At 39.1% G+C, this 12,125-nt stretch overlaps 1 protein-coding gene across 8 annotated transcripts in view; it reads right to left on the bottom strand.

Moving 5' to 3' along the window:
* The window catches only part of CACNA1E (calcium voltage-gated channel subunit alpha1 E), a 597,321-nt gene that overhangs the window by 197,630 nt on the left and 387,566 nt on the right, over positions 1-12,125 (bottom strand). For all 8 annotated transcript variants that reach the window (XM_031936988.1, XM_003767485.4, XM_031936990.1 and 5 more), the window contains exon 9: positions 492-595. In XM_031936988.1, the coding sequence (XP_031792848.1) occupies positions 492-595 (104 nt within the window). The remainder of the gene's footprint in view (positions 1-491; positions 596-12,125) is intronic.

Genomic DNA, 12,125 nt, shown 5'->3' with positions numbered 1-12,125 from the left:
GAAGACTCGTCTTCCTGAGCTCAGATTAGGCTTCAAACACTTACTAGCTGTGTGTCCCAAAGCAAGTCACTTAACCCTGTTTGCCTTAGTTTCCTCATCTGTAAAATTTTTTAAAGAAGGAAATGGCAAACCACACCAATATCTTTGCCAAAAATAACTTAAATGGGGTCACAAAGATTAGACCAACTTAAATAACTGAACAACAACAATTTAACTTTCCCCTATCACAGACTGGAGCATTCATTTCTAAATATCAGTTAGGACTTCAATGAATAGCCTGATAGTACTAATCATGAGAAACTTTTCTTTAGGTCCTGGGTCTGTACTACCTCACTGGAGTCCCTGGGAAGGCATACTTCAAGGAGCATCTTGCCATAAAGATATTCTGGGAAATTTGCATTCCCAGGACCAAGACATCCATGCTTTACAATGGGGACAAGCAAATTACACTGGGTAACAATTCTGAAAGTAGCCAGAATAACTTCGCTTACCCGGAAAGCACTCCCAGGACAAGATTGAGAACAAAGAAGGATCCGATGATGATGAGGGGGATGAAGTACAGCCAATTCCAGGTGGCTCCTAAGGCATCATTGGTCTGGAAGATAGAAAAACAGTCACATTGTTATTCCAATGGTACCCATGAGGGAAAATGTAGTGTGTGGGTAAAAAAGAGCACTGACCCTGGAATCAAAGGACCTGGACATGAATCCTAGCTTAACTCCAATTATGTAACCTTCAGAAATCTACAGCACCTCTCTGAAACAGTTTCTTCATCTGTTAAATGAGAATAATACATTTTGCACTACTTTGTGTCACAATTGTTGTAAGGAAAGCATTTTGTAACTGTTAAGTGCCACATAAATATGAACCATCATTACTCTCTCATTAATCGTAGCTATGGAATCTTAACAAGTATAATTACATTCTATTACTAAGTATCTCTCCTGGCTTTGATTTGGATTTGCAAGATCAAGTGACATTCTCCCAGAAGAGGCAAAGGGTGAGTGACCACATGTATTATATGAGCCACCTATGGTGGCTATGGTACACTCCCAACTAGCAGGAATGAAGGCATCAGTCACCTAAAAGACAAGCTATAGGGAGCTCTGTCATTTCATCAGTAACAATTCCCTCCACCAATGCAACTCTCAAACTCTCTGACTTCTTGAGACCTATCATCTAAGCTTTTCAATTAGATACTCATCACCTCCTGAAGTGTTAGAAATTTCCCATAATAATTTTGGTATCAACCTTCCCTTTCACACCTAACCTCAACCCTTTTTGCTTTTGTTCTCTCCTCAACACAGTAGAGACCTAAGGACTTGAGGACTTAAGCAGAGCCTAAGTCCTTCCAATTGCAACATATATGGCCCATACTTTGGCTCTACTGAAGAGAGATTGAGAATGATGACTGTGCAACTCTGTCTCACTTACATTCAATTCACATGTAAGTCAAGACTTCACTGGTGATGTCATTATTCCTCTTCAAAAATGAAGAACGAACAACAACTGAAATAGAATCAGTTTAAATAAAAATAGAGAGGACTTAGGTCAGGCATCCAAAAGAATTAACCCAGCTGCCAGGGGAGCAAGGAGACAATGTGGTTTCATGGGTAACATACTATACTCATAGTCAGTTAATCAGTCAATAAATATATAAAAGCTTTCTGCATGCCAGACACTGTGCTAAATGCTGGGGATATAAAAAGAGGCAATGGATAGTCCTTGTCCCTAAAGATTGTACAATCTGAGAAAGACCCAGCTTCAAATTCCACCTCTGAACTTAATATCTATGTGACCACAAAACAACTTCTATAAGCATTAGTTTCCTCATCTCTACTTATCTTCTGGTATTGATCTGAGGAACACTAAGAGGACCTCAGATAAAGATGTGTCTACTCTCCACCATCTTGGATCTGCCTCATGTATACTTATCTTAAAGGGTAGCAACCACAATCAGATTGTCAGTCAACAGTCATATAAGCAGTAAAATGCTTTCAAATCTTAAATTGTTATGCAAATGCCAATTATCACTATTAATAACCTATGGAAGGTCATTATGGCTCTCTTTTATTGTACAGATTTTAATGGTGGCAAGAAGTTATTTCTCTGGGAGACTTGAAGTGTCAGCCCCTACTAAAAAGACTGCAACATGAATTTAATGATCAAGAAACAGCCTTGTTTCTATATACAACCCTGTGCAAGAAGAAGTCTGATTAGTTACGATGATCGATTGATTAGTGCTTCTTGGAACAAATGTGTTTTACTTTCCTGAGGACCATAGCCCAGATTTACTCTTCTTTCAGGCTAGAACATGTCAAAGGCAAGGACCCTGTCTTACACCTCTTTGTTTAGATAAGAGTCACTGTGAGTGGCACCTCTCACAACGCTAGGGCCACTGTGATGACGGATTGGCATTACCCAATGTCAACAATGATGATGATGAACAGCAGCAAATGAGCAGTAGCTACAACCACTGCCCTGGGGAATGATTAAAGATGATTGACAGTTTAAAAGGTTTTTCTGGAGAAAGCTGTTTGACATCCTTCCTAGATTATTCACAAACCTTTTAATAGAATTGCTGCCCCCTCTCAGCCTCCTTCGCCAGCCTTTCTCTCCCTGTACTTTCTCCCAATACCTCCCTTTACCAGGGGGGGGTCTCACCCCACCATATTCATTGGTTGATGAATCAGTAACAAGGCCAGTTGGGGGGGGGGAGGGGACAGGCAGCAGTGGGCAGACAATGGACACCATTCTTTCTTCCCTCAAGATGGGAGGGGTTTTTTTCCTTTCTTATTTTCTTTCCAAGGCTAATTAAGCCTTCAATCTGCATCTGATTCATCATTATTAAAAATCTTAAAATTGTCCAGTGTAGGAGAGACGACTGCTGAAGTGTCTTTTGAGAGAGGGAAAAAATAACATTTTTTAAAAGTCATCAACAGCTTTGGAGGCAGCAACTGCCTTAGCACCAAGCAGGAGGGGGAAAACGTGAAGCAAAGGTGCAAGTTAAACCCCTGAGTTGTGACTATTGTCTCTCTCATGGTGTGCATGTGTCTGTCTCATAGCAGGGGGGTGGAAGAGAGAAGGGTAAATGTGTGTGTGTGTGTGTGTGTGTGTGTGTGTGCTTTCTCTCTTTCATTCTCTTTCCACTAGCCCCCTCCTTCCACCCCCCAACAAGTGACAGGCTCTATTCTCACAAGCTGCTTTCATGGACTATTATTATAGGTTTTCATCCACTCTTGCTTCAGGAGACACTGAGAAGTCATTGCAAACTATTCTAAACAAGGTTCACTCTGGTGAAAAATACCAATATTATTCAGAATCCTCTGCCAAGTTCAGGGTACCCATTCACCTGTCTCTCCTGTCCTTCCCTCCCCAGGTTTCCAGGATTGTCTAAAAAAGGAAAGGAACTTTAATAAAACCCTAATCAGGAAGGGAACCCCTCTCAAAAAGGACCCTAGCAAAAGAAAGGATGAGGAAGAGTGCCCTTCCAAGGATTAATCCCTCCCCATTTAGCTGAAATAACTATCAGTAGACCAGAATGTTGGCTCATGGCTATCTAGCTAAAGGCTTCCCTCATCCTCTGGTTCTTACCTTCCTTTCTCATCTACAAGCTCTGATAACCTAGGACTGACACACACACACGTGCACACACTATATGGGGATGATGACAGACGGTGAGAAAAGGTCCGGGGGTGGCAGTACACCTGCGCAGGGAAAATGCTCAGTGGGTACCAGCACCCAGGCAGGGAGAATGTTTTCCTTTGGGAACCTGCCCAGTTGGGGGTGGCAGACCCACCCCCTCCCTGAGTAAACAGGAGCACATGGCAATTATCACATTTGTCTTCAGGAGAAGTGGGGGAAGAAGAGATGATTGGTAGAACAAATGAAATGGAGAGAAGTTAATTGGAGAGATGGAAAGAAATGAATTCTTTACTTTTTTCTGAACATCTACTTACTTTCACCTTCCAGTTGTAAGTTGCTATCTCCCACCCGGAGAAACAGAGATCCTGGTCTCTGAGCCAGAAATCCTTGGGAAAACCATATCTCTCAACTCTTTTGAAGTATACCTTAGATTTTAACTCCCTCAAATAGAAGCTTTCATTAGATGGAGGTTGATTTGTCAGGAAGGCCAAAAGGATGAAGATGACAACTGATATTTATACAGTCCCTAAAAACTTGCAAAGCACACTACAGAGAGAGCGAGGTCATTTCTTCTGAGCCTTACATCAGGCATATGGAGTAGGTACTACAATTATTAGCATTCCCATTTTATTGTCACTCAACAACTATTTATTAAAATATTTCAGGCACTGTACTATGCAATGGTGACACCAAAAAATGACAAATGATAATGTCTGCCCTCAAGTTACTCACAATCTAATTGGGGAGGGGAGGTGACATGTAAACAACTATGTCCAGGATTAATTGAGAATGATCTCAGAGGAGAAACTCTAAAATGAAGGAAGCGAAGGAAGCTGACACTTGAAGAAAGTCAAGGAAGCCAGGGAAATCAGGAAAGGAAGATGAACAAGAGAAAGAGCTCCAGACATAAGAGACCACCAGGGAAAATATACTGAGTTGGAAGATGTTCAAGGGGCAGCAAGATAACCACTGTGTCATTGGGAATACAGAGAACATGAAGAGTGAGGTGTGAGAGAACTGGAAAGGTAGGAAAGGGATAAGTTAGGAGGCAAGCAGAGGGTTTTACATTTGATCCTAAAGGAAATAGGAAGTCACTGGAGTTTAGTGAATGGGAAATAGAGATAGATTGGTAAATTAAGGCTTAAAGACATGAAGATCACCCAGATCATATAGTTCAGATTTCAACCTTAACTTTACCATCATACACACTAGCTATCACAGCTATCTCTCAGAATAAAGGGATGACACTATTTCTTTTTTTAAAAAAATAATTATAACTTTTTATTGACAGAGCCCATGCCTGGGTAATTTTTTACAACATTATCCCTTGCACTCATTTCTGTTCTGACTTTTCCCCTCCCTCCACTCCCTCCCCCATATGGCAAGCAGTCCTATACATGTTAAATATGTCACAGTATATCCTAGATACAATATATGTGTGCAGAACCGAACAGTTCTCTTGTTGCACAGGAAGAATTGGATTCAGAAGATAAAAATAATCCGGGAAGAAAGACCAAAATGCAAACAGTTTACATTCATCTCCCAGTGTTCTTTCTTTGGGTGTAGCTGCTTCTGTCCCTCGTTGATCAATTGAAACGAAGTTAGATCTTCTCTTTGTCAAAGAAATCCACTTCCATCAGAATACATCCTCATACAGTATCGTTGTTGAAGTGTATAATCTCTTGGTTCTGCTCATTTCACTCAGCCTCAGTTCATGTAAGTCTCTCCAAGCCTCTCTGTATTCATCCTGCTGGTCATTTCTTACAGAACAATAATATTCCATAAGATTCATATACTACATTTTACCCAACCATTCTCCAAGATGGGCATCCATTCATTTTCCAGTTTCTAGCCACTACAAACATGGCTACCACAAACATTTTGGCACATACAGGTCCCTTTCCCTTCTTTAGTATCTCTTTGGGATATAAGCCCAGTAGTAACACTGCTGGATCAAAGGGTATTCACAGTTTGATAACTTTTTGGGCATAATTCCAGATTGCTCTCCAGAATGGTTGCATTCATTCACAACTCCACCAACAATGCATCAGTGTCCCAGTTTTCCCGGGGATGACACTATTTTAAAATTCTTTCTCATTCACATTCTCTGGTCAAATCATGCTCTAGAGGGGAAAAGGCCATAAATAAGGCCTCCCAAGATATAAGACCAAGGAGGAAGCTAGGTAATTCAGTGGATCAAGTACCAGCCTGGAATCAGAAGATACATCTTCCTCCATTCAAATCTCACTTCAAATACTTAATAGCTATGTGGCCCTAGACAAGTCACTTAACCCTGTGTGCCTCAGTTCCTCATATATAGAATGAGCTGAAGAATGAAATGGCAAACTACTCTAGTATATTTGCCAAGAAAACCAAAATAGGGTCATAAAGTCAGCCATAACTGAACAACAACAAAATATTGCCACCATTGCCATTACTACTACTATCATGACCACCAGCACTATAACCATCACCATCATTACAAAAGCCATCCTAAGGAAGGAATAAGATAATTTTGTGAAGTGAAAGCCAGGATTCCATAAACGAACCAAGGGACGTTGGCCACCTCAGTTTTCCTGGAGGGATCATCCAAGGATTCAAAGACAGAGAATTTTCTAGTGCTATGACCATTTCCAGGAAAGGGAAAAATCGGTCAAGGGCAGGAAGGTCAGTATAGAAAAATAAGAGCTCTAAGGAGATTTTTAGAATGGTTCAAGAACATTTTTACTTCTTCACTCTTTGACTTGAATAAGCTGCTCCAGGAAGGTTCTTCCTAAATTTTATGATAATATATTATAGTTGTTTTGCAAACTTTAAGCTGCTTTAAAGATAGAATGAGACAATTCTTCCCAAGTGGGACATATTGTAATATTAGTATCGATGGTCAGCTAACTCACCAATGATGTCATACCAACCTTATAGACCTTGCAATACCTAACAGAAGATAGAAATGACTCCTAGTCTGTGGGGAAGTCAGGATAAAACCTCTAGCTTTGTCTGATTAGTCCTATAGGAGTGCAACAACCTAGATTAAAGACAGTGTTCTGCAAGTAAATAACTTCTTTTCTTTACTTGTTTAAAGTAATTCACTGAACTACTATTCTGATGAGCTTGGCAATTCAGATATAGAATAGATGAATCCTCCCTAGCATCTCTGTCTCCTCTCCATCCCCTATTAAACTCTGCTAATTTCTGCTGTCAAGCCTGGATCACCTTTACACAACCACCAAATACCTTGGGTAGTGTTTCTACAGGCAATATATGTCACTGCCCAACCCCCACCATTCTGGGAGATGGTGAATATAATGATGAAGATGGATAAAGTTTTAATGTTTAGAAAGTGGTTTAAATTAATTATCCTATTTGATGCTCTCTATATCCGTTTGAGGTAAATAATACAAAGTCATCAACAGCTCTAGAGGCAGCAACTGCTTTAGCACCAAGCAAAAGGGGAAAATGTGAAGCAAAGGTGCAAGTTAAACCCCTGAGTTGTGACTATTGTCTCTCTCATGGTGTGCATGTGTCTGTCTCATAGCAGGGGGATGGAAGAGAGAAGGGTGAATGTGTGGATGTGCTATTACCATCCCCATTTGATACATGACAGGCAGCACTGGGTAGAGATTAGAGAGCTGGCCTTGAAGCCAGGTTAATTTTCTTCTGTTGACACATACCAGTTGTGGGATGTTACAGAATTCACTTAAACCCTTGGTACCCTAGGTCAGTGATTAAAAAAAAAAAAACTCATAGAAACAGTGACCATACATAAACCATACATCAAGATGAGTAAAACTATATATTGTCTCAGAAAACCATACATTAACATTATCTATGCTGTGTTATATTCCATTTATTTTGTATAATTCCCTATTACAGTTTATTCTAGTTTGGGCCACATTCAAGCTCCGTACATCTATTCTAGCAACTTACTAAGACTGTACATTCAAAGAAGGCGCTAACCTACTCTGGTAAAGAGAGTTTTCTAATTTGAGAGATCCCTATGCCAATAAAATCCTTTCTCTATCCCTATTTTACAGATGAAACAGAGACGTTAAGAGGCTGATTGACCCAACATCACACAGGTAGTATCAGAGCTGAGATTCAAAGCCAGATCTCTCCTAACTTCAAATTCAGCATACTTGCCATTTCAGTGCCTCTCAAATGGGCTTAAATATAAAATGCCCTATAGGCTACTTCCCAGATGTATAACTGACTGTCTTCTGGGTAAAGTAAGGATTTTTTTTTTTTAATGTCAGGAAATTATCAACCAAAATGTCAGACTCCCACTATTACCTCTTGGTGGTTGAAGAATACTAATAAAATTGAAATGCTTTTTAAAGTGAAAATAAATAAATAAAAACAAGGGAGTTCATTCCTGAGTCTACAAGAATGAAAAAATGTCCTCCTAGCCAAATGGAAGAATGAGGGATAGGATAGCTATTTAAGAATGCGAGGGATAGAAGAAAGGACAATGAAGAACTGTGTATGAAACTGAAGCACCTGCCACCAACCACCATGATAACTAAACCTGTTCATTCTTAAAGGCAAAGCATATTATTGCATATTAGATTTTTAATAAACACACTAAGTCTCAATGTTAGGAGAAAGAGCAAACAAGCAATAATAGAGGTGGAATCTGGCTACACTAGGGGTCTGACTACAAGTAATTAATGCATGCATTCATATCCTATCATGCATCTAGATTATTTAAGGGAATAGCTCCTCCCCCATGCCTTTTTGTCTGAATACCACAGTGATCAACACTATGGAGACAGAGGGAGAAAAATGCCCCAGGCAAGAATGCAAATGGTCAGTACCACCACTATTGAGCACTAAGTAGAGTCACCTGCATTAGCAGGATAATTCACCCATGTATGAAAACACAAGTGTCCTTGGGATGGAGAAGACTGTAAAAACAAGAAGAGGAGTGGATTTGAGAGGAAAAAAAACATCCCTGGGCTGGAATGCTGAAAGGGAATCTGGCAATAATGAGATTAGGGTCATGGGGGTCCATCTTTTTACAGAAATTGTTAGCCATGTAAGAGTTTCTTTCATAGAAGAGCCATTATTTCCAATACAATTTCTAAAACAAAATTCCCTAAACTCTGGTGCCTGTGAGTAACAGCTTTTTTTGCTGTTTTATTATTCAGTTTCTGGTTAGAAACAATTGATGATACCAGATTGAAGAGAAGACTTCAGGTCCTACATCCTAGATTTTCCTACTAGGTACTAGACCAAAGCAATGAAGATAGGCATGAGGAAATCCTCAGCCTGGAAAGGAGAGATGGTCCTTGGGCTATACATCACTGAGTGCCCCCAAAGTTATAAAAAGTCTTTAAAACATCACAATAAACATCATATTATTTGTATCAAGGTATTTTTAAAAATTAATGTATTAAAGGAATATAAATTCCTTGAGGATATGGTTAATTTCAATTTATGATAATATAATATTTAACTTATCTAATTGAAGTTAGGATCTGAACCTGTGACTTCATTGCTTTGGAGAGCTCCCTGTGAAGAAACTCGTGAGTTAGCCAATAAACATTTAGCAAGCATCACTCATGTGCCAGGCACTGTGCTAAGTCCTGGACATCAAAAGAAAGTCAAATGACAGTCCCTGACATTGAGAGGCTGACAAATTTATGGAGAAAACAGCATAAAAACAACTATATGCAAACAAGCTACATAGAGGATAAATAAATCAGCAATAGAGGGAAAGCCTAGAATTAAGACAGATAGGGAAAGACTTCCAGGTACCTTCTTTGCAATTTATAATCTCAGAGAGTTGCCTGGAACATGTGTCCCAGGCAAAGTTTGAAGCCATGTTCTCTTGACTTCAAGGTCAGTCCTTAGTGCATTGCAACTCACTACCTCTATACCATTGAATAAATGCATATTGATTGGTCATTCACACTTGATGTTAACTAGAATACAAATGGTGCTAGACCTGGTTTCTCTTATTTTTTGTCCTGAGAGAGGACAAATCTTATCCAAACCTCTCTGCTCTTTTGGGGTTTCCACTCCCCTTGTCTTCAATAAGAACATCATCTAAAGGGTCAAAGGATATGAACAGACAATTTTCAATTGAAGAAATTAAAGTCATTTCTAGTCATATGAAAAAGTGCTCTAAATCACTATTAATCAGAGAAATGCAAATTAAGACAACTCTGAGGTATCACTACACACCTTTCAGATGTACTAAAATGACAGGAAATATAATGATAAATGTTAAAGGGGATGTAGGAAAACTGGGACACTAATACATTCTTAATGGAGTTGTGAACTGATTCAACCCTTCTGGAGAGCAATTTGGAACTATGCCCAAAAGATTATCAAACTGCATACTCTTTGATCCACCAGTGTCTCTATTGGGCCAGTATCCCAAAGAGATTATAAAAAATGGGAAAGGACTCACATGTGCAAAAATGTTTTTAGTCGTCCTTTTTGTAGTGGCAAGGAACTGGAAACTGAGGGGATACCCATCAGTTGGGGAATATCTGAATAAGTTATGGTATATGAATTTTGTGAAATATTATTGTGCTATAAGAAATGATCATCAGGATGATTTTAGAAAAGCCATCATGAACTGATGCTAAGTGAAGTGAATAGAACCAAGATTATGTGATGATCAACTATGATGGACTTGACTCTTTTCAACAATGAGCTGATTCAGATCAATTCCAATAAACTTGTAAAGGAGAGACCATCTGTACCCAAAGAAAGAACTGTGGGGACTGAATGTGGATCACAACATAGTATTTTCACCTTTTTTGTTGTTGTGTGCTTCCTTTTTGTTTTCTTTCTCATTTGTTTCCTTTTTTATCTTATTTTTCTTGTGCAGCACAATAAATGTGGAAATTTATATAGAAGAATTGCATGTTTAACATATATTGGATTACTTGCCATCCAGGGAGGAAGTGCGGGGAGGGGAGAGAAAAATTTGGAACATAAGGTTTTGCAAGGGTGAATGTTGAAAACTATCTTTGCATGTATTTCAAAAATAAAAAGTTATTGTTAAAAATAAAACAAAAAAAAATAAGTACATTATCTCTATTGTTCCTCTACCCTCATGGCTACATAAAGATAATTCTAAATGAACATTCACATTGTCTGTTAGGGACAAAGAAAGTGACTTAGAATGCTGGTGAATGACTCTCAGATAGTCTTACTAACAGAGCAAACTTATATATGGCTCAAAGTTTGTAAATTACTTTATTTGACCTATTCAGTGAAGTAGATATTATCTTCATTTTCTAGATATTAAATGACTTGTCCAGGTAATAGAAGTAAGATTCAAATCCAAGTCTCTGCCAATTTCAAATCCAGCATTCTTTTACACTATATCACGCTACTTTATATATCTATTGTTTTCCAAAATGTGGGAGCCAATAGTGGACTGGTCAAACTCTTTGGTGGCCATTGTCATCCCTCCTACATTGTTCCTTTAGTATACAATGATGATATGGTACATCTGGACCTGTGATAGGAGGTGGGTGGGAAAGTCTCTGAAGCCTTGTTAAAACCACCCACTTATAGTTCAGAGCTCAATGTAAAACAAATCCATCCTAGGTCTTATTCAGTAGAGCTTAGTAAACGGAAATACCAGAACATATTTATAACTAATACCTTTCACTGTTTACAATGCACCATGACTTATGCCTTCAGACCATTGTTATAGTGATACTGAAAATGAAAGTGAGAAAAAAGGAAGCATAATGATGATCTTATTAGTAGAAACAGTACTTTAATATAAAATTAAAAGAACAGGTCAGGTGATATAAATAGACAAATACACATATGGATTTCCAGTCTATTTCATAGCGGGGAGATGGGGGAGATAGGATCTAAAAAAGACTGTGATTCCAAATCTTTGAACTATTTTGCCTCCTCAGTTCAGGAGTATCACCAACTTGAAGCTGTCTGACAAGGGGGCTGTCTTGAAATTTCTACCTCCCTAGTTATCAACATCAACAAGAGTCTTGTTATCTAAGACATTGACTAAGGCACTGGAAATACAGTGACAAAAGTTAAATAGTTCTTCAGTCAGTTTGGATTCTATTGGGGCAGACAACATTCCATCTCTATTCATAAAGATCTAGATAGAGGCCTCATAGCAGGGAAAAGTGAATCCAAGCAATGTTGCTCAATGTTTCTAAACAGAAGAGCAGAAAGGAGAGGAGTCAGGGGTGAAGTGAGAAGGAGAAAGGGGAAAGATAGAGAACATAACAGGAAAAAGAAGGGGGGTGAAACAGAGGCAGGAGTAGAGAAGGGGAGACAGGCAGGCAAAGAGACAGACAAAGAGACTGAGAAAGGGAAGATAAAGGGAGAGAGGAAGGAAGGGAGGGAGGAAAGGGAAGGGAGGGAAGGAGAGAGAGAGAGAGAGGGATAGAGAGAGAGAGAGAGAGAGAGAGAGAGAGAGAGAGAGAGAGAGAGAGAGAGAGAGAGAGTGAGTGTTTTATGTGGATTTTTCAGAGTTAATT

The sequence above is a fragment of the Sarcophilus harrisii genome, chromosome 4 (assembly GCF_902635505.1).
Source record: "Sarcophilus harrisii chromosome 4, mSarHar1.11, whole genome shotgun sequence".
Classification (NCBI taxonomy): Eukaryota; Metazoa; Chordata; class Mammalia; order Dasyuromorphia; family Dasyuridae; genus Sarcophilus; species Sarcophilus harrisii.
The sequence above is the reverse complement of the archived record's forward strand: the minus strand, read 5'-3'. Positions and strand labels throughout refer to the sequence as shown.